We start from the raw sequence: 18,577 nt of genomic DNA on the forward strand, positions 1-18,577 counted from the left end.
CAGCAGCTCCTTCAGCTCCTCCATCGTCTGCTTGTTGGCCACTTCGTCGTGGACCGTCTGGCCGCAGTTCTTCACCACAGACTCCATGACCTGGGGGACCCGAGGGAGGGCGGGCTCGAGCCACCGCCTGGGCCAGGGCCGGCTGCCTTGGACAGGCCCCTCGGGCAGCTGAGCCCCCGAAGAGTCCCCGTGGCAGCTCCGAGTCAGGCAGTAAGCGACACTACGCGCTCCTTCTGACTCAGTTCCGTAGCCCCGGGGCACAGATGAGAACCCACCCTAGCGCCCGCCGGCTTCAGGGGGTGGGCAAGGCACTGTCCTCCGTCAGGGCCATTCCGACCTGCCCTCACGCCGCAGGCAGACGGGCGAGGCCCCAGGGTCAAGCGGTCCCTGCCCTCTAGAGACTGGGGTGGTGACTCTGGAGGGGGCCGGCATGCGGGGGTCAAGTTACCTCCAGGGCGTACAAGGCCACATGAGGATTCTTGTCGTTGACTTTCTTTTTGATGGAACTCACGGCATATTTGGCTCTGAAAGAAGAGGGTGTTGATGAGAGAGAAGAAAGAAAAAAAAACCACCTTAAAAGCTAAGTTGAAAAAATCTCCCATCCTCTGATCTTCAAAATCCCCAAGCAAATGTCAAGCACCTGCAGGCGGTACAGAGAAAACCCTTCCCTTGTCCCCAGATCCCCAAAACCCCAGCGTGGAGACCGTGCAATTCTCCACCTAAGGCCTGGCGTCCTCGACATCCACCACGGCAGGACGCAGTGGGATCGCGGAGCATCAGCGCGTACCAAGGGAGCCGGGAGCGCCATGCTGCCGTCCCTCCTGCTTCTGAGCAGGCACAGACCCTCCTCACTTACTGTGTGTCCCCCTGGCGGATGAGGTCACAGATCTGGAGGATGGACTCCCAGTCGGTCTCCAGCAGAAGCTGGCTGGTGGCTTTGTCTACGGCAAAATCACACCGTCACCGGGGCTTATCCTCTGTGATTCCCTGGCCGGCCCCACCACTCAGCAACAGAGAGAAAGAACCACCTGCTTCCCATTTAAAACATTTAGACGGAATGGAAAACCACATGAAAATCCTCCTGACAACCAATAATCATGAGTGCTCTCCTTCCAAGAAACAAGGCAAACAGCTTAGGAAACGCTACCAGCACGCCTGCTGCGCACCTGATGCAAACACTTCCGTGATCCCAGAGTTCCCACACCGCCTCCTGAGCACCGTCCTATCTACGGCGTCTTTACCCACAAACACAACGAAGCCAAGAACGGAGGTCACTGCCTGAAGTCACCCCACTTGCCAGTCTGAGCCAGGCTTTCACACAACACTCCGCTGCCTCAACCCCAGTCCCCCGTATTCCCCACGTTGAACCTGCCCAATGAGATCGGAGCTGGGGCCAGGATGGAGCCAGGACTGGCCTCCAGGAAGTATTTTTCAGCTAACACCTGTACGCTCTGCCCATCACAGCTGCCTCTCGCACGCACACACGCTCTGCTCCCCCTGCCCTGCTGCTCTCCTCCCTGGATGGGGGGGGGGCGCCGGGGGTGGCTAATAAGGTGCCTGGACACACAGCTCTGATCCGATAGTGACTTCTGGACTGAGCTTTGGCTGACCCACCCCTCAGCCTGCACGTTCTCAGAACAAGAAAGGTGCCTCATCCGAGGTCTCCTCCAAGGCCACGTCCAAGGAAAAACGCAGGCTCTGGCCCACTGCCGAGAACCCAGGACACCCACCCCAACAGAGCCCACCCAGTTTCACGTGCCCCCAAACATCTATTTCCTTTGGCTAAAACTGATGACCTCCAAGATGCTCAGAGAGGATCGGCTGTCCACCCCTGACAGAGGCCTCCCGGGAGCCAGGCGGGGACAGACAGGGCTGGCCTGCCTCCCAGGGAAGCAGCGCTCTAAGAGCGCGGCAGGTCCCGGGAGGACACTACCGGCTCCACCCTTCGGAGCCCGATGTTCGGGGCACCCTCGGTTCCCCTGCAACCTAGGATCTGGGGGGAGGGGGTCTATCGGACTCGGTCGCCCGTTTCCGTGACTCAGGACTCGTGGCCCGCTCAGTCAGATGCCCGAGGGCCCCGGGACCGATCATTTCCCCGGGGCCCTGACCGCCCCTGCCCAGGAGCGGAGCCCCGAGCACAGTCGCCGCGAGCGCGGGCCCGGCCTCCTCCGCGGACCCTCACACACTCGGGTCGCAGCCCGCGCCCAGCGCCCTGGACGGCCGGGTCCCCGCACCGCCGGCGCGCCCACCCACACCCCGGGAACCCGGGTCGCTCGGCGGCTGTCCCCGGGCTCCGCTCCCGGGATGCTCTCCAGCCTCGAGGGGCGGAGGCCGCGTTACCTAGGAGACGCTCGAAGGTGCCGCTGCCGCGCCCCATGGCGACCCTGGACCCCGACCCGACGCCGCTGCGCTCTCCGCTGCGAACCGGCGCGCCCCCGACTTCCGCTTCCGCCTTTCCCTCGGGCGCGCGCACACGCGCGTCACCAGGGCGGGCCGCCGCGAGCCGCGAGCGGCGATCCGGGAGCCGCGAGGAGGCGGGCTTTTCTACTGGCCCCAGACGCAGTGCGCCGATTGAGCGCCGAGAACCAATGAACAGCTCGGACGTGAGACTAGCCAATGAGGGCGGGGTGGAGGGCGGGACTTTCGCCGAGCTACGGGGGCCGGCTGGGGTCGGAGGCCGTGATGTGTTTGCTGCTGGGGCCCTCGGGCGTCGGGAAGACGCTGTTGGTGAAAAGGCTGCTGACTATCCTTCCGGGGCCGGTGGGCGCGGGGCCGGGCGGCTGGTGCGGGCGTCGGGTGCTCCCGTGGGCGCGGGGACGGGGCCCGGGGGCGGGGTGCGGCCGCCGCCCGCCTTCCCCTCCCGGCTCGGGATCCTTGACTGCCCGCACAGCTGAGCTCCGGGGATGGGAAGGGCGATCTGGGCGACCCGCCGCCAACGCGGCCCACGGTAGGCCTCCGCGCTCCCGCAGGTGCGGCGGGCACGCGCGGCGAAGCGCGTCGGGCGGGTTTCAGGGGAAGCTGGAGCCCGGCCGTCCGCGCGCTAACGCGGCTGTCGCGGAGCGGGGCGTCCTGCCTCCCGGGGCAGGGCTGCGGCGGACGTGGGTGGGCGCATGGCGGGGCCCCGAGCGCCCGCCCCGCGCCCCTGGTCGCACTGCTTTCCCTGCGCGCCCCAGAGGCGACCCGCACGGATGGGGGTCGGAGCTGTGGCCTCAGCCCGCTCTGGGGCTTCGGGCCTGGACCTCTGGAGGCCGCTTCGGCCTTGCTGGCTGGGGGCTGTGCTCCAGGGTCTCGGCCCTCGAGAACGGGCACCGTGGGGTTCGGATCAGCGTGGAGGGCGGCGCGCGCTCCTCCCCAGGAGTTCCCAGTGGGGAAGCGCTTGTGTCCGTCGTGCTCCGGGGTTTTTCCACAGGTGGGCACCGACCTGACGGACATCGTGGTGCCGAGAAGGATCACCGTTCGGGAGCTGGGGGGCTGCATGGGACCCATCTGGCCCAGCTACTACGGAAGTTGCCGTTGTCTCCTGGTAGGTCACGACCCCCAGAACTTGTTCAGCCACGGCCGGTGCTGGACCGCACTCCCCACCGGCTGGAGTTTGGGTTCCCAGGCAGTTGTGCTGGTCGCCTGCTTCCTTTTGGAAATCCAGCTGGACCCCTAGCGCCCTGTCCCAGAGGTGACCTGTCAGCCCACGTGGGGCTTGCCGGCAGCAGGGTTCCTTCTCTGCCGGGAACGAGCTTGCTCTCTGCACCGCTTCCCTGCCTGTGTTCTGTGTGTTTGATCTCTGCATGCCCCGTCCCACCCTAGCAAGGCCTGTGCCCCAGACCCCTGGGCCCTGCCTGGGAGAACTGATGCCACATAAGTAGAGAGAGTCCGGTACGGGCGGAAACAAGCGGCCACAGGTCACTCTCGGGCAGCTCGTTTCTCTTTACCTCCACTGATCCCAGAGCCCTTTGTTTAAAGTCATTTTGGTTTTCTGAGCCAGATTATGACGCTCAAGGAAGGGGATTCGGGAAGGACTGTCTCCCTCATGGGGTGGCCCTGGTCTGCATTTTTTCTTCCCTAGTTCATGATGGACGCCGCTAACCCCACTCAGCTGTCTGCGTCCTGTGTGCAGCTCCTGGGTCTCCTTTCTGCAGAAGGACTCGCAGAAGCATCGGTCTTGATACTCTTCAATAAGATGTACGGGTCTGTCATCCTGGAGAGCGTTGGGGTGCCCCCGTGAGGAGGTCCCTCGGAGCGTAGCCAGGAGGGTGGCTCGTGGAGGGGGCGTTTAGCAGGGGTTGGGATGGGCCTGGGTAGCTCACCTGGACAGGGCGCTCCTTCTGCTCTAGTGATCTGCCGTGTTACATGACCGTGGAGGAGATGAAGTCCTTGATGAGGCTCCCAGACATCATTGCTTCCGCCAGGCAGGACATCAGCACGGTGGAGATCAGCGCCCGCAGGGGCACTGGCTTGGCGGCAGTGCTGCGCTGGCTCCAGGACACCCACAGAGCCGACGGCTGACCCACTGCCAGGAGTAGCGCCACTGGCCGGCCCTGGGGAGGAGGCTGAGAACAGCTCTGCTTGGCCTGGGGCAATCTGTTCTTACAGGGACAGGATGGCCCCACAGAAGCCTAGGGGATGGGCTTCTGGCCTGAGTTGCAGTGCTGTGTAAACGGAGGAATCCCGGTTCCAGAAACTCTAGACAGCTGGCCTCTGAAAGAGATCGTCCCCAGAGCTGGAAGGAGGACAGGGTGTCCTATGCCCGTGCTGGGCTGACGCTACCGGGGTGGATTCCCTTTCCCAGAGGTGTTTGGACTGCGCAGCCCCACAGACACGGTCTCTTAATGTGGTACAGGCTGTACTTGTTGAGTCTGTGACAGGCTGACGACACGACCCCCACTGTACGAGGCTGTTGTCAGGAAGATCTGAGCGTGTAGTCAGAACGAGAATGGTGTTTTCACTGGTTCATTTGCTCAGTGCACGGTCGGTCGTCGCGGAGGAGGGCCTAGTGGTCCTGCAGGTAGGCGAGGGTGGGGGGCAGCTCTGATAGATCGTAGGAGGTCCTGGCAAGCTCATCCTGATTCCCACCGAGGGGGCTTGCAGGAAAACAAGGGTGTATTCATTGTCGTGGGGCCTCCGTCACAAATTGCCACAAACTTGGTGGCGTAAAACCACCCAAATTTACACTCACAGTTCTGGAGGTCAGACATTGATCGCAGGTCGGTTCCTTCTGGAGGCTCTGAAGGAGAATGTGTTCCTCGCTTCTCCTCTGGCCTCCAGCAGCTGCCGGCCGTTCTCCATAGAACTCGGCTTGGGACGTGCAGACCTGGAATCCCTGCCTCTGTCCTCATGTGCTCTTTTCTCCTTAGAGGGACACTGGTCACTGGATTTAGGGCCTACTCTAAATCCAGGATGATCTTGAGATCCATAGTTACATCTGTAAAGACTTTTTTTGGAAACACTGTCATGCCTCCTGCTGCCAGGGCTCGAGGGAGAGGCGCTGGGCCGCAAGCCCTCTCCTCCTGGGTGTGCTGGTGCGTTTTCTACCAATGGCTTTCTCTGTCCCGGCTGGCAGTGGAGGCCAGCTGGGCTGTGAAGGACCTGTGAAGGACCCCCGTCGTGCGTAACAGCAGAATGGCGGCCTAGTCCCCAGCAGGGCAGGGCGGGTCTCCAGTCGGCTGTGTTGCTGGGGGCGGGGGTGTCTGTGCGGGGGCTGCAGACAAAACCTCAGAGGAGCTCTGGCAGAGACCACCAGGCCGCCAGTCCCCCTGCCACCGCATGGAAGCACTCCTCTCCGGAAAGGTCTGCTACGGCTGCGCGCTCCTGTCACTGCCCTCCAAGTCACACCACACAGCCACTGATGGCAGTGGCCTCCCCCACTCAGTCCTCGTGGATTTCAGTCTGGTACCCAGCGTAACTGGCCGTCCACCCCCCTTCAGACAACTTAAGCACAGCACACACTCAGGTGACAAACACCTGGCTCCACCTCTAGGGGTGACCCCAAGCTGGGGTCCATCTCTGATTTGGGCCTGGTGGCCCATGATAAAGCCAGCCTGGGCCGAGTTGGTGAGTTCTTGGGACACTGACAGGCCCGAGGTGACTGCACCTGTGGGTGAGCTGAACCTGGTTTTGAAAGGCAAACCTCCAGCCACAACCCATTTCCACCTTCTTGCTTTCATGCCACGCTTGGCGATGTGTCCAGGAGCATGGGTGTCTCTCAGGGACCACGTTCACTCCTGGCCTTGCCACCCTGCCCACGTCCTGGAATCCTAGCACGGGAAGGGTGCCAGGCACTGAGGGAGCGGCCTCGCTGCCTGCCCCACCGCCACCCATGATCTGCTGCCACGGTGGAGCCAGTGTTCATGGGTACCTGATGTCGGGGACAAGGCCCATGCCGCACGCAAACAGCCCTGAGACACTAGCCCTGCTCACAAACACCACTTCAACGCAGAAAGCTTTTCTTTTTTCCTTTTTGTTTTTAAGATTTTGACAGAGATCCCAAGTAGGCAAAGAGGTAGGCAGAGAGAGGGGAGGGGGAGAAGGCTCCCCGCCGAGCAGAGAGCCCGATGCGGGGCTCGATCCCAGGACCCTGAGACCATGACCTGAGCCGAAGGTAGAAGTTTTAACCCACTGAGCCACCCAGGCACCCCAACTCAAGTTTTAATTTGAAAAAAAAAAACAAAACAACTACAAAACATTATAAACGATGCAAATGGGGAAAAACAGAAGGATCCCACAGAAGCACACCACCCCACATTCTGAAGGGCCACCCTGGCCAAACCTGAGATGAGCTGTTCCCAAGCTGTTCAAGCCCGAAGCAGGGGACCAGTGCTGTCCTCACAAGGACGTGGGCAGTAGGACTCCCCCCTTTGCGTTCGACTGCCGAGAGGGCTCAGTGCCGTGCAGCTGAGCACGCTGACAACATCTGGGCATTCCCTCCTTAGGTTCTGCTGGAAGGTTCAAACCTTGCCAGGCCCTGCTGTTGGCAGGAATTGCCCCCATAGCCTTTTTAGCCATGGGAAGGTCCTAGGCCGGGGTCTGTCCTTGCCCTCAAGCTGCTTCAGACCTGCTCTTCTTTCCCCAAAGACCTTGAGAACACAAACCCCCTGGCAAACCTACCTTGCGTGGGGGCTGTCCTGTCTCCATACCCAGTGAGAGCCTGGGTGGACTCCACCTGCCTCTGCAGGGACAAGGCACCAGGAGCGCGCCCTCCCCACCCCCGCTCCGGCCTGCAGCCCGGCCTGTGCTCCCAGCTGTCCTGTGCCGTTGAACCACACCGAGCTTTAAATACAGATTCAGCCGATCGATTCTGCAGTGTCTCCCATGGACTGGCGCTGAATGACGGACTGTGGCATCGTCCTCTCTCCCTAAAGCAGCCCTGGGGGAGCGGAGCCTAGACCTGTGTGTTCAGAACAAAGCTGCGATGAGTGATGCCAGGTGTGCCTGACTGGCTGCGTCCGTCCCAAACGGGTGCTGGCCACTCTATGCGTACTTGGGACAGATAATGCCCTGTGTGAGCCCAGCAGAGGATCACTCACAAAAAAGCCATCTTAGGGAGAAAAAATGAAAGGCCAAAGGCCCGAAACCCTCTTCTGCGCTGGAGAGCCAGCACCTGGGGGCGTGGGAGTGCCAGCGTGTGCTCCAGGCACCCGGCCTCCCCGTGCCCGGGTGTGGAGGCCCTGCTCTCACCATCACAGACGCGTCCTGCTTTCTTCCTGGAAGTGAGGTGCGGGGAGCGGGCTGGCTGTGTTGACTGAGCCCCGGCCGCCGCTGCTGCTTCAGTGCTCGGTAGGCCTGCACAGCCCGCTCTCTCTCCTCCCTGATAATCCGCTGTCGGGCCAGCGACGTGCTCAGCGGCTGGGACACGCCGCCAGGGCTCAGAAGCCTCCTAAGCATCAGCGATTTCTTCCCAGGCTGAAGAACAGAGACGGAGGCTAAGGCTCAGTTCAGGAAGGAGGAGGGTAACAAAGGGCCCACGTTGGTCCAACGGCTGGATGCCCGGTGAGAACGTGGGACTCCGCGTGTAGGCCCTGGACCAGGTGGCCCTGAGGGACACCCAGGGCAGCTGCCCCCACTTACCTGGTCCCGGCTTGTGCTCGTCCTGGGCTGGGCGGTCAGCTCCGGGGGCTGCAGAGCAACCTCACCAAACTTCACTGTGTCTGGAGGGGCAGAGGGGCAAAACTGATGTCTCTGGCCGTCGCGGTCCCCAGAGGCCCAGGTGCTCAGGGCCCACACGACGGCTCCTGGAAGACCTACCTCGGAGCAGCTCCTGCTCCAGCCTCTCTGCTGCCTTCTCTTCCCTTCTCCGCCGGATTCTCTCCAGCCTCCGTTTCTGGAACCTGGGGAAGAAAGCACAATGCCGTTCAGATTCCGCAAGTCTCATCTCACAGGACTCAGAAGGCGGAGGTCACCCCTGCCCAGGAGAGTGCCCCACAGCACAGGCTGGCAGGCTGCCACCAAGTCCCCAGTCTGGTGACTGCCTCCCCCACAACCGTGCATGCAGAACCACAGGGCCCATTGGGTTCCAACGCTGCGTTCTCGGGGGGCGATGGTGCCCCCCGAACACCTCTGACACTCTGGGTTGTCACAACAGCCAGGGGGTGGGTAGGAGTGCTCCTGGCATCTCAGATAGAGGCTAGAGGCCCAGCTGTCGTCCCACATCCTGTGCCGCATGGAATGGCCCTGCCGCTGACAGTCACTGGCCCCACATGTCGACTGGGCCACTGCTTCTGAAGGGCCTCTCAGGGCAGCACTGTGTTTGAGAGACGGCTGTGGCTGTAGCGCGTGCTTCCACTTTTCTGTGACTTGCTTTTTGTCACTTGGCCTAACCACAAGCACAGAGCGCTCAGAGGCGGACAGCACCGTGGGGCTGCTGACCAGCTCCAGCTGAAACTTCTGATGAAAGCTGGGATCCGCTCATCTCAAACACTGCAGCTGTGGCAGAAATGTCTCAAAAAGCCCTTGTTTGTTGAAACCACCTCCCCGCCCCTGCCCACAGGCCCAGGGAGGTGGCACAGGGCTTCCTTCCCAGACTTCTCCAGGGCTGGGGGCAGGGGCGCTACAGCTGGCGGTGGGCTCCTTCCTGGTGCCGGATGCCACCCTCAGGACCCCTGCAAGGACCTCATTAGGCCCCGGCTGGAGATGCCAGTCTCCCCCCTTTACAGATGAGGCCCGGGGCTGAATGGTCGCAGGACTTGGGTGTGTGGCGCAGCTGAAAGCTTCAAACTTCTTTCAGGGCAATGATCCCAGTCCAGGTCCTCAGAGAGGTGGTGGCATCAGCCAGTCAGAAGCGGGGGGAACCCCAGAGCTGTGTGGGATTCCCCAGGGGCCAGCAAGCCCTCCTGAGGGACCACCAGCCTTGTCTTTTTCCCCCTTTCTGTTGCAACTAGCCAGGGTGGACAACAGGCCCTTGACCTCACCTGGCTCTTGGGGCCCCTTGATGCTTTTCCAGAGAAAGGGAAAGACGAAGCTAGGCCTTCACAGTTCCATGGGCTCAGAGACTCCCTGAACCCCAGGGTTGAAAAGCTCTGACGCAGAGAAAAACACTCAGCAACGGACCAAGTTTTCACTTCCATGCTCCCCCTGAATCACGGGGTAGAGGTCCCCCAGCAAGGAAACACTATGGCTGCAGAGAACAGTCACGGGCTGCTACCCCACCCCACTCACGCTTTCTTCCGCTCTGACTTCTCCTTCTTGGGAGCCGCCTGCACCTCGGGCTGTCGCGCCACCTGGTTTTTGCTGAGAAAGAGCACGTGCTGGGCCTCCTGCTCCATTCGCTGGATGTAGGCCCCGTCAGACTCCCACTTCTTCTGCTTGAATTTGGGGACAGCGATGTCTGGCTCCGCCCCTTTTGCTTCCTTCTCCAATGTCTTCCTGAAGGCCACCTGGGCTGAGGACAAAGGGAGAGGTCAGGGGTGTGGCCCCAGGCTGGCCGGGGCCCGGGGCCATAGGGAAGGAAGATCAGACTCAAGTCAGGGCAGCCCAATGACAGCCGCTGAACGTTCACAATGCCCAGCACAGGCACCCGTGTGGGTGGGAGCCCCCCAGCTCACTGCTGCACATCACAGATAACCACCATGGCTCGGCCAAGAAAGAAAATAGAGAAGAATCTAAATGTTATTTAATCGCCCATGGAGGACTGCTGACTAACTACTCTACATCCGTGGGAAGATTTCACGGCGCAAACCCAGGACATTAAGCATGGCACAGAACGAACGTGTAGCGTTCTCATCCTAAGTATGTGAAAATGAACGAGATGTTCCTCTCGGGCAGGCACGGCAGAACATGAAGGCGGAAGAGGAGGATCCAGAGACAGGGAGAGAGGCTATACCGTACCTCGTACCTTCCACCCGTTTGCTTCACCACGTATGTGAGTTTGTCTTAAACATCCAAAAGCAAGAGCCAGCCCAGTAATGCACAGTTCAAACTGGGGCCAGTGCGCACCCTCTCCTCTCACCTTCCCTGCCTCTTTCTGTCGCTAAGTCTTCGGCGGTCGTATAACCCCCAAAGAAAAGCGTGAGGGTTACAAAGAAATTATAAACTGGCATTTGGGAAGACAAATGTATATACACGAAACACCAACATGCTGGACTCCCTTCCCCCAAATGACCCAACTGTTATCTCTGGCACAGGCTGACAGGGGGGCACCCAACCTGGCCTCTGGGTGAGGGGTTGGAAAGGTGAGCTGTTCCAGGGCAGGTGGGGGGAGGGATGTCTGATCAAGTCCCTCCTTAACCTCCAGAAAACATCCCTTCTCTCCCCCAGTTTCTGCACTCCCGTCCAAGAAACGGCCGTTTCTCACTTGCAAGAGCTTCCCTGGCCTGCCCTGTCCGCTCCCTCAAATCGTGACACAGGGATCTTTTCTCAAAGTCAGTCCGAACCCACCATCCCTTCTGATGGAGCTCCATGGCGTGGGAGGGGAACCAACAATGCTCACAGGAGGCCCTGAAACCACACTGCCATCTGCCAGCCCCTCGGTGGCCCTGGGGACACCAGGCTTGGTCAGCACTCCACAGCTCCCGCACCTTCAGACCACGGGGCGCGGGTGGATCGCTGCTGTCCAGAGGCCATTCAACACTTGGGCATCTCAGCGGACTGGGGCGCCCGGAGCTGCGCCGCCTCCCGGACGAGCCTGCGGTTACCTTGTCTCCTCCTCTCTCTGTTACTGACGCGACTTCCCATCTCCTGGCGGCTCCTCATGATCTCTCGCAGCCGGAAGGGGATTTCCTGCTCATCCTGGTTCTGGGGCTTGCAATTCACCTGCTTCTTTTCTTTGCTGGGAGCGAGAACAGGAGGGTGAGACGCGCCCCTGGCTCGGCCGAAGCAGAACCCGAGACACCGCAGCTGGGCCTGGAAAGCGAACCTGGGGGGCCGGCCTGGCTGCCGGGGCCAGGCGAGGGAGCATCCTCCCCGGAGACCGCCCGAGCTGGGCTCTCGCAGGACGGTGGGGTGAGGGTCGCTCCCGGAGCCGCAGGAGGGCAGGGACCGCACCCCGGAAGGGGGCCAGTGCCACGCCGGGGACCCTCGCGCCCCCGCTCACCCGGCGATCCTCCCACGCCGCCATGGCCGGACGGAGCGGGGGGCCAGGTAGGGACGGCGGGAGACCCACCTGCGCGGCCCAGGACACGGCGCTGAGCGCGGCGTCCCCCGCACCTGCTGCTGCCGCCCCCGCGGCCGCCCAGGACCCCCAGGCACCGCCGGCCCCACGGGCACAGCACCGCGGCGCCCGAGTCGCGCCATCCGCACGCCGGGTGCTCCCAGAGTAAGCCACTTCCGCCCTCCCGCACAGTCCCGCCCCACGACCGCCATTTCCGCTTCCTGCGCTCAGCTCTGCGACCATTGGGGCGGTGCTGCTCTCGGGCGAGCCGGGATTGGCCAGAACGGCCGCCCCTCACGCGCTCGGTCGGGGGGGCTCGGGCTGCGGCGCGCTTGCGCCCGGGCCGGGCAGCGGGTGATGCTGCTCCGGAGATTGGTTGCGGGAGGACGGACGGTGGCCGCCGCTACCCGCGGTCCGGCAAGTACCGGCGAGGCGGGCGCCGGGGCGGGGCGCGTTCCGGGGGCGGAGGCCCGGTAGGGACAGAGACTCCGGGCCCGCGCCGCCTGCTGTCGTTCTGTCCCAGCCCCGGCTCCGCGGGCAGCGCCGCCCCGCGCGGGCCGGGCTGTGTCCAGTCCCTCGGGAGAGCCGCAGTGGACGAGGGGCTGGTGCTTCTCGCCGGAGTTGGAGTGAATAAGGAAGGCAGGGCGGGGGCAGTCAGTGTGGAGCGCCCGGGACACCAGCGAGCAGGGGACCGGACGCTGGGGCCGGGGCTGGAGAAGGGGGGAGGCTGCCCTCGCGATCTTTGCGGGGTGCGCTGGAGGAGGACAGGGAAGGAGGGGCGGTGCGCCAGGCAGGATGGTCAGAGGCGAGGCGCGCGGCAGCAGGGGTCGGAGGGAGCCGCCGCTGTGTGACCGCAGCCCGCGAGCTTCCCCCTGCCCCCACTTTTGCCCAAGGAGGAGGGGTGCCAGGGCGCCCCCCACCCCCCATCTGCGGGAGTGCACGCCCAGTGCCTGTCCCTGAACCTAGCATTTCTCCAGGCCTGTGTCCACTTTGCAGACGGGAACCCGAGTCTGCAGATGAAGTAACTCGTCCAAGATCTCCCGGCAGTGAGGAATGGGGGGGGGGGGGCCGCCTGCAGCCCCCGCCAGCGACCCGGGCTGAAATTTCCCTGGAGCTGGGAGCGGGCAGGGCTCACCAGCGTGTGTCTTCTCAGGGTCCATGTCGATTCTCCAGCTGGGACCGGTGCCTAAGGCTTCCTGGAGGCGGCAGCATTCTTAGCAGGCCGCGTGCCTGGGTCCACGTCTGTGAAGGCCACAGAAATTTCCAGAAGGACCCTGCAGAGGAGGGCTCTCAGGCAGGTGCTGAGGGCAGCAGGCCACCCAAGTCGTCCATGCCTGGCAGGGCCGCCCCTGAGCCCCTGTACCCCACACCGCCTGACCTCCAGCCCCCCACAAACTGCTGCATGAGCGGCTGCCCCAGCTGCGTGTGGGTGGAGTACGCGGACGCACTGCTGCGGCACTACCGGGATGGCGGGGAGCGCGCCCTGGCTGCCCTCGAGGAGCACGTGGCCGATGAGAACCTCAAGGCCTTCCTCAGGATGGAGATCCAGCTCCGAGTGAGGGGCGGAGGCTGAGCCCACTGGCCCAGCACCCACACCGGCTCCAGCCTCCTCCTCCCTCCTCCTCAGGAAGCATCACAGAGCTTGACTGGTGTCCCTTCGTGTCAGGCTGGACTAGGAGGAATTACTGATTGACTTGATCTGAGAATAAATAAGCCTTATGTGAGGTTGTCAAAGAAAGGGCGTGCGGCTTGCCTTTGAACTTTCATTGAGAGCCTGCAGATTTGGCCAACTGTGAGGGCTAAGTAAGGTCCATGTCTTTGACGAGCCACGTGATGACCGCCCCCGGAGTCCCCTTCCATGTCCCAGCACCCAGAAGTCCTACCCCAAGGTCTGCTGTGGTTATTCTCAGTGGCAGAGGGAGGACTGTCTGGGCCAATGAAGTTGCTGTTGGCAAAGCCCTTGGCCGGTGTGAACACCTGTCGGCAGCCTGGGAAGGCCCCGTCCTTCCAGCTGCTGGGCTCCCTGGGGAGATGCCCACTCACCAGCCAGCTAGAAGGCTGGTGATCAGCCCTCGGGGGTCTGAGCCTCCAGTCCTTCCAACCCACTTAGACACGATGACCCAGGCAACTGACCTAGGGCCTCCAGCACCAGCCCTAGAATCAGCCTCCCGGCGCTAGCCTGGTCCTCAGCTGCAGACCCGGCTTCGGGACCACTCCGCCCAGACAGTCCTTCCTCTGCCACTGAGAATAACCACAGCGCACCTTGGGGCAGGACTTCTGGGTGCTGGGACATGGAAGGGGACTCCGGGGGCGGTCATCACATGGCTCCGGAAGAACTTTTTCTTAGCGCCCTCACTGCCAATCCCCGTCTCCTGCTCACCCGCATCATGGACATTGTCCCAACTTACCTCCCTCCCCCCAAAATTCCAAGTGCCCATACCAGTAGCCTGGATGGGGAAGGAGTTGAAGGGACTTTGTGTTTTCTCTCTCCTCATTTAAAGAAAACACTAAGATTGCAGGATGAACTCAGGAGGGGTTCGAGCTGATAAACAGGCTTCCCAGGTAGGGGCCTTTAACGTAAAGCTGGCATGTCACATAGAGATGTGTGGGTGAGAACGGAAGCAAAACGCAGGGCCTAGTTAGACACCCGTGGCTCAGGCCATATTTGTGGATGACCGCGTACCTTCCAGGAACAGGGTTTATGGCGCCCCATGCCTAATGGGCTGTATCTCACAGAGCATCTCATTTAACACGGCCTCCTGTAGATTCAAAAACGTCCCAGAAAGAGAAAGCTTTTCTCCAGGGACAACGGCAAAGCTTGGCAGGCTCTGAGGCTCCGTGAAGGGTGGTTTATCACAGAGATGTGGAGGTTTTCCATATTTTTTTCCAAAATGCAGATTTATAGGAGGTTTTCTGTATGTACCTGGGTACACATATGCATACACATCCGAAGGATCCTACTGAGTTAGCGCTACTGCGGAATGACAGAGTCACAGCGAAATCCCGTCCCAGGGCAGCCGCTGGCCTTGCTCCCTCCGGCAAGGCAGGCTTCTCCGCGCAGCCCACGGCAGTCAGGGATGCCCACGCAGCACCAGCCCAGTCACGCGGCTGCAGGTCTTGGCTGCCCATTGGTTTGTTTCATAGGCACTGGCTGGCCATCTGTGACATGTCTGGACCTGGGCTAGAAGCTGCAATCCAGCAGAAACCTCTGCTGTGTTCCACTCCAACATGGAAGATGGAGGTTAACATGAGCATTATTTGGACGCACAACTCTAGGAGCGTGAACGAGTTCTAGCTGCCGTGAGGTTCTGTGAAAGGGCCATCCTGCTCTATCCTGGGGGGTCGCCCTGAGGAAATGACCCTGGGGCAGGGCTCTGAAGTCCTGGGAAGAGGGAGCAGAGCAAGTGAGGAGAGGTGCACCTCACGCCAACAGAGCAGCAGGTGCAAAGATCCTGGGGTGGAAGAAGGGGCCAGGAGCATGGAGAGCGAGGCAGAGGGATGAAAGGTGAGGTCCAAGAGGTAGACAGTGGCCAGACCACATGGGACTTTGGGGGCCATGAAGGTGGATGCTTTAGAGGTCAGAGAACTAAAAGTGGGGAGACCCAGGACTTCAGCCAGGACAATTTCTTCATTGCCAAGACAAGCAGCTTGTCTACCCAGGAGTCCGTGATGGCACGTCCCGTCCCTGTCCCGGTCCCATCCTCAGCCCTTCCCTCATCTCCCTGAGCCCTCAGGGGTGGTGCCCTCCCACCACCCTCACGAGTGGCCCTGCCAATCTCATTAGTGTCATGTTGGGGGTCATCCTAATCCGCTTACCCAGAGGCGGCAGGATAAATGCCCAGCCGGCCCCTTGCTGGGGGATGCCTGGACACTAACACCCACGGCCTCCTGAGACCTGCCCAGAGCTTGGTGAGTCCTGACCTTCCTCAGCCGCTCTCTTGGCGGCCACTTACCCGGGGAGGGGTGGGTGTCTGTGCAGACGGTGGGGAGTTGGTGGGCTTCTCACCGCCGTGCTGATGGCTGGAGCCGCAGGAGTCTGTCTGCTGTCCTAGTCAGAGGGGGTCCCCACCTGGTCACTCTCAGCTCCCCCATATCTCAGGATGGTTGCAGGCAGTCCCCAAGGCCAGCAATGGTCTAGTGGACCCTGGGCCATGCACTCTCAGCCAACTTGAGTGGCCCTTAGCCGGAGGCGGGGCTGTGGCTGGGGCCCCTGGGAGAGCTTGGCCTGTGGTTTCCACGAGGCTATTGTCTGACAAGGAATTCCGTCTGGGTCAGGGCTGTGCACACTGGGCCCATGACCTGGGCAGCCTACACCATCTAAGCTGTGAGGGCGGGCATGATGGGGCCTGGACAGCCAGGACCCAGGCCTGCCGCAGGTCAGCTTGGACCCCGTGTATGTCCTCCTGGGCTGGTGCAGTTTCTGACAAGGGGCATGAGTGTTAGGAAAGATCCGTGGTGGGGTGTGCCTGGTATTGGGTGCCCACCCCCACCACCCAGCCTGCTTCGCCTGCCCGTCGGTCTCAGCCATGAGGCTCTAGCCTGCAGCTGGTGGCAGCCCAAGGCTGGCCTCAGGCACTACAGCCCACAGGACCGGAGTGGCAAAGGGTGCCCACGGGGTGGTGTCGGGATCTCCTGTCTGCATCCTGTGGTTTAACCCCAGAACCTTCTAGACTCACGGTGGTCCGGAGGGATTAGAGTCACCCTCTGGGGCTAATAGGCTTAGGGGAAGCTGGGTTGCCCTTGAGCAGGGTCAGTGGGGCTTAGGACATCTAGGGAGAAGCAGAGAGGGGGTCGCCCTGTGCAGTGGGTTCACGGACACCAGCAGGTGACACTGGTGCCCAGGGCAGCCTCTTAGCACAGTGAGCGGCTGGGGTATTTACCAGCAGAGGGAAGAAACTGCAGGAGGTGGCGGTTGCTCAGCTCAGCTCAGCTCAGCTCGGGACTTCTGAGACAGGGCCCTTCCTGCCGGGCACCTTGCCCTCCATTTCTCTGTCATCCTTCGTTGGCACAGCTAGATGCCTGGCATGCTGCCAAGAGTGAGGCTGACTGTCGCTACCCCCAGGAATTGGGGTGGGGTGTGCAGAAGGGGAGACAGCTGAGCGGGGTGCACCTGGGGTCCTCCTGCCTGACCCCAGGTGGAGCCCCACGTGGAGATGGCGGGGGGCCACCATTGAGGTCGTGCTCAGGACCCCTGGGTTTCCTGTTTCAGGAATTTCTCTGTTCTACTGGATTGAGATCTGCAAGGGAGGCAGAAGCAAGGGGGCTGACCGGGACCCCCCATCTTGGTGTGTCCCCAGCCCACGGCGTGAGGGAGTCTAGAAGGCAGAGTTTGCCGTGGGGTCTCTCCCAGCCTGGCCATGAACCTGGAGCCACCCAAGGCCGAGATCCGCTCGGCCACCAGGGTGACAGGGGGGCCCGTCACTCCCAGAAAAGGGCCCCCCAAATTTAAGCAGCGGCAAACCAGACAATTCAAGAGCAAGCCCCCCAAGAAAGGTGTCCAAGGGTAAGCAGAGCTGGTGGAGGGTGCCCCGCAGGCTACACAGGAAGTGGGGGGCTGACCTCCACACCAGGGGGCTTGGCCACCCTTTCTTAGCCGGGGGCCTGAGGGTCCCCCATTCCTCAGCACGGACGGTGGGAGGGCTCAGGGACTCCTGTCACCCTCTACCTGTTGCTGCCAAACGGACCTGGAGACCACGCCCATGGCCGCTTAGGCCACAGCCACAGCCCTCGCGCCCTTATGTGTCCCTGCACATACACGCGCAGCCAGGACACACTGGCAGACACTCAAGCCCATGTGTGCTCCCACGCACCCCCACTCCCCTCTTCCCGGCCACTGGCCCTGACCACCCTGTCCCGCAGGTTTGGGGACGACATCCCTGGAATGGAAGGTCTGGGAACAGGTATGACGGCCGCCAGGTTCTTCCCGGGTCCCCCCCCCAACTCTCCTCCCTGTCCGTGTGCCTGGGGCCCCATCCTCCCTCCGGTTTTTCCAGTCAGAGCTCACCTAGAGCACCGCCCCAAGCCTGTCCTTTCTCTGCCCCAGCATCGAGCTTTGGGCCTCCCCGAGGTGGGGCTGTTCGCATTCAGTGGGTTTACTGGATACGTGGAGGGGCTGCAAAGTGACAAGGAGGCCTTGCTGACCCCTCTGTCTCCCTGGCGTGCTACACCCACCTTCTAACACTTGACCCCCTCAAGCTGGCATGCCCTGGGGGGGAGGGCTCTCCACCCAGGACTTCCGCTCTCACCACTTGGGGTGCAAACAACAGGGTCTTGGGGGGTGGTAGCCCCTGGGGCCAGGAGCCTCCTGGTGTCGCTGTTCCTTCTCCTGCAGACATCACAGTCATCTGCCCGTGGGAGGCGTTCAACCATCTGGAGCTCCACGAACTGGCCCAGTACGGCATCATCTAGCACCAGGACCTGACCCGGAGCCTCGGGGCCGTCTCCCCTGCTGCCCGCTGCGACCCCTGCTCAGGATTCCTGTGAGGAGCCCCTCCCCCACCAAGGGTGTCCAGATTGCCCGGTTTGTGTCTGGAGATCCCTGCAGGGTGGCAACCTCAGGCCCCCAGATGCCAGTTACCAGAAGTGCACCAGCTCCCTGCCAGACACCTCAGGGCCAGGCAGGCTCTGCTCAGCCTCCAGAAACACTGGCCCACAGATCTTCTCTTAGGGCTGGAAAGCCAGAGCAGGGTCTCCCAGGAATGTTCGTCACAGGCCACTCCTGTCCTGGTGGTTGGTGTTGAGAACAAGCTCCCCTCACTAGCCCTTCCCAGCTGCTGCCCTTGGGTTGGGGATGCCTGGGGGGAGTCCTGGCGGTGCCTGATCAACACGCCTCCAAACCCCTCACCGGCAGGAAACGTCCTACCCAACGTAGCCCGCGCATGCTGTCCTGGTTTCAAAATAAAATTCGCATGCCCCCGTTCACTCGGCTGGAGTGGGGGGGGGGCGGACACAGTCGGAGGGCGAGGGTCTGGAGTGGGTGGTGGGTGAGGGCGTGGTCCGAGG

The 18,577-nt window shown here is 62.0% G+C and overlaps 5 protein-coding genes across 8 annotated transcripts in view; 3 read left to right on the forward strand and 2 right to left on the reverse strand.

Annotated features, from left to right (window-relative positions):
- Positions 1 to 2,469, reverse strand: part of HGS (hepatocyte growth factor-regulated tyrosine kinase substrate) — a 13,774-nt gene extending 11,305 nt beyond the window's left edge. For both annotated transcript variants that reach the window (XM_032870391.1, XM_032870392.1), the window contains exons 1-4: positions 2,341 to 2,469; positions 857 to 941; positions 449 to 524; positions 2 to 90 (exon numbers count right to left, since the gene is read on the reverse strand). In XM_032870391.1, coding sequence (XP_032726282.1) covers positions 2 to 90; positions 449 to 524; positions 857 to 941; positions 2,341 to 2,377 — 287 coding nt within the window. In that variant the 5' untranslated portion in view covers positions 2,378 to 2,469. The remainder of the gene's footprint in view (position 1; positions 91 to 448; positions 525 to 856; positions 942 to 2,340) is intronic.
- A 184-nt stretch (positions 2,470 to 2,653) lies between these two features.
- ARL16 (ADP ribosylation factor like GTPase 16) lies at positions 2,654 to 4,883 on the forward strand. 2 transcript variants are annotated; one of them, XM_032870393.1, is made up of 5 exons: positions 2,654 to 2,743; positions 2,889 to 2,947; positions 3,410 to 3,523; positions 4,061 to 4,182; positions 4,329 to 4,883. In XM_032870393.1, the coding sequence occupies exons 1-5, from the start codon at positions 2,683 to 2,685 to the stop codon at positions 4,498 to 4,500; spliced, it is 528 nt and encodes a 175-aa protein (XP_032726284.1). In that variant the 5' UTR covers positions 2,654 to 2,682; the 3' UTR covers positions 4,501 to 4,883. The 2 variants fall into 2 exon arrangements, with proteins under 2 accessions (XP_032726284.1, XP_032726285.1); XM_032870394.1 differs by having other exon boundaries at positions 4,061 to 4,176.
- A 101-nt stretch (positions 4,884 to 4,984) lies between these two features.
- CCDC137 (coiled-coil domain containing 137) lies at positions 4,985 to 11,787 on the reverse strand. The gene is made up of 7 exons (XM_032871070.1): positions 11,588 to 11,787; positions 11,121 to 11,254; positions 9,646 to 9,868; positions 8,236 to 8,318; positions 8,059 to 8,138; positions 7,669 to 7,893; positions 4,985 to 5,056 (listed from the first exon to the last, which is right to left on the reverse strand). Exons 1-7 carry the CDS (start codon positions 11,785 to 11,787, stop codon positions 4,985 to 4,987), a joined length of 1,017 nt encoding a protein of 338 aa, XP_032726961.1.
- A 127-nt stretch (positions 11,788 to 11,914) lies between these two features.
- Positions 11,915 to 13,231, forward strand: OXLD1 (oxidoreductase like domain containing 1). The gene is made up of 2 exons (XM_032870395.1): positions 11,915 to 11,992; positions 12,729 to 13,231. The coding sequence occupies exons 1-2, from the start codon at positions 11,933 to 11,935 to the stop codon at positions 13,146 to 13,148; spliced, it is 480 nt and encodes a 159-aa protein (XP_032726286.1). The 5' UTR covers positions 11,915 to 11,932; the 3' UTR covers positions 13,149 to 13,231.
- A 1,986-nt stretch (positions 13,232 to 15,217) lies between these two features.
- Positions 15,218 to 18,473, forward strand: PDE6G (phosphodiesterase 6G). Of its 2 annotated transcripts, XM_032870396.1 has the most exons (4): positions 15,218 to 15,484; positions 16,785 to 17,078; positions 17,435 to 17,475; positions 17,907 to 18,473. In XM_032870396.1, the coding sequence occupies exons 2-4, from the start codon at positions 16,933 to 16,935 to the stop codon at positions 17,981 to 17,983; spliced, it is 264 nt and encodes an 87-aa protein (XP_032726287.1). In that variant the 5' UTR covers positions 15,218 to 15,484; positions 16,785 to 16,932; the 3' UTR covers positions 17,984 to 18,473. The 2 variants fall into 2 exon arrangements, with proteins under 2 accessions (XP_032726287.1, XP_032726288.1); XM_032870397.1 differs by lacking the exon at positions 15,218 to 15,484 and having other exon boundaries at positions 16,631 to 17,078.
- The last annotated feature ends 104 nt before the right edge of the window (positions 18,474 to 18,577 follow it).

Source organism: Lontra canadensis, unplaced genomic scaffold, assembly GCF_010015895.1.
Source record: "Lontra canadensis isolate GAN:19392208 unplaced genomic scaffold, GSC_riverotter_1.0 scaffold41, whole genome shotgun sequence".
Classification (NCBI taxonomy): domain Eukaryota; kingdom Metazoa; phylum Chordata; class Mammalia; order Carnivora; family Mustelidae; genus Lontra; species Lontra canadensis.

Bases quoted from the DNA above. Each gene is read 5' to 3' on its own strand.
- CCDC137 (XM_032871070.1), bottom strand. From the start codon at position 11,787: ATGGCGGTCGTGGGGCGGGACTGTGCGGGAGGGCGGAAGTGGCTTACT. The intron at 9,869-11,120 runs GTAACCGCAGGC...CTTTGTCCTCAG, and splicing joins CAGAGAGAGGAGGAGACAAG to CCCAGGTGGCCTTCAGGAAG. The intron at 5,057-7,668 runs GTGAGAGCAGGG...GGTGGGAATCAG, and splicing joins AGCAGGACGCGTCTGTGATG to GATGAGCTTGCCAGGACCTC.
- PDE6G (XM_032870396.1), top strand. From the start codon at position 16,933: ATGAACCTGGAGCCACCCAAGGCCGAGATCCGCTCGGCCACCAGGGTG. The intron at 17,079-17,434 runs GTAAGCAGAGCT...CCTGTCCCGCAG, and splicing joins CCCAAGAAAGGTGTCCAAGG to GTTTGGGGACGACATCCCTG. The intron at 17,476-17,906 runs GTATGACGGCCG...CTTCTCCTGCAG, and splicing joins AATGGAAGGTCTGGGAACAG to ACATCACAGTCATCTGCCCG.
- OXLD1 (XM_032870395.1), top strand. From the start codon at position 11,933: ATGCTGCTCCGGAGATTGGTTGCGGGAGGACGGACGGTGGCCGCCGCT. The intron at 11,993-12,728 runs GCAAGTACCGGC...GTGTCTTCTCAG, and splicing joins CCGCCGCTACCCGCGGTCCG to GGTCCATGTCGATTCTCCAG.
- ARL16 (XM_032870393.1), top strand. From the start codon at position 2,683: ATGTGTTTGCTGCTGGGGCCCTCGGGCGTCGGGAAGACGCTGTTGGTG. The intron at 2,948-3,409 runs GTAGGCCTCCGC...GTTTTTCCACAG, and splicing joins CGCCGCCAACGCGGCCCACG to GTGGGCACCGACCTGACGGA. The intron at 4,183-4,328 runs GTCTGTCATCCT...CTTCTGCTCTAG, and splicing joins CTCTTCAATAAGATGTACGG to TGATCTGCCGTGTTACATGA.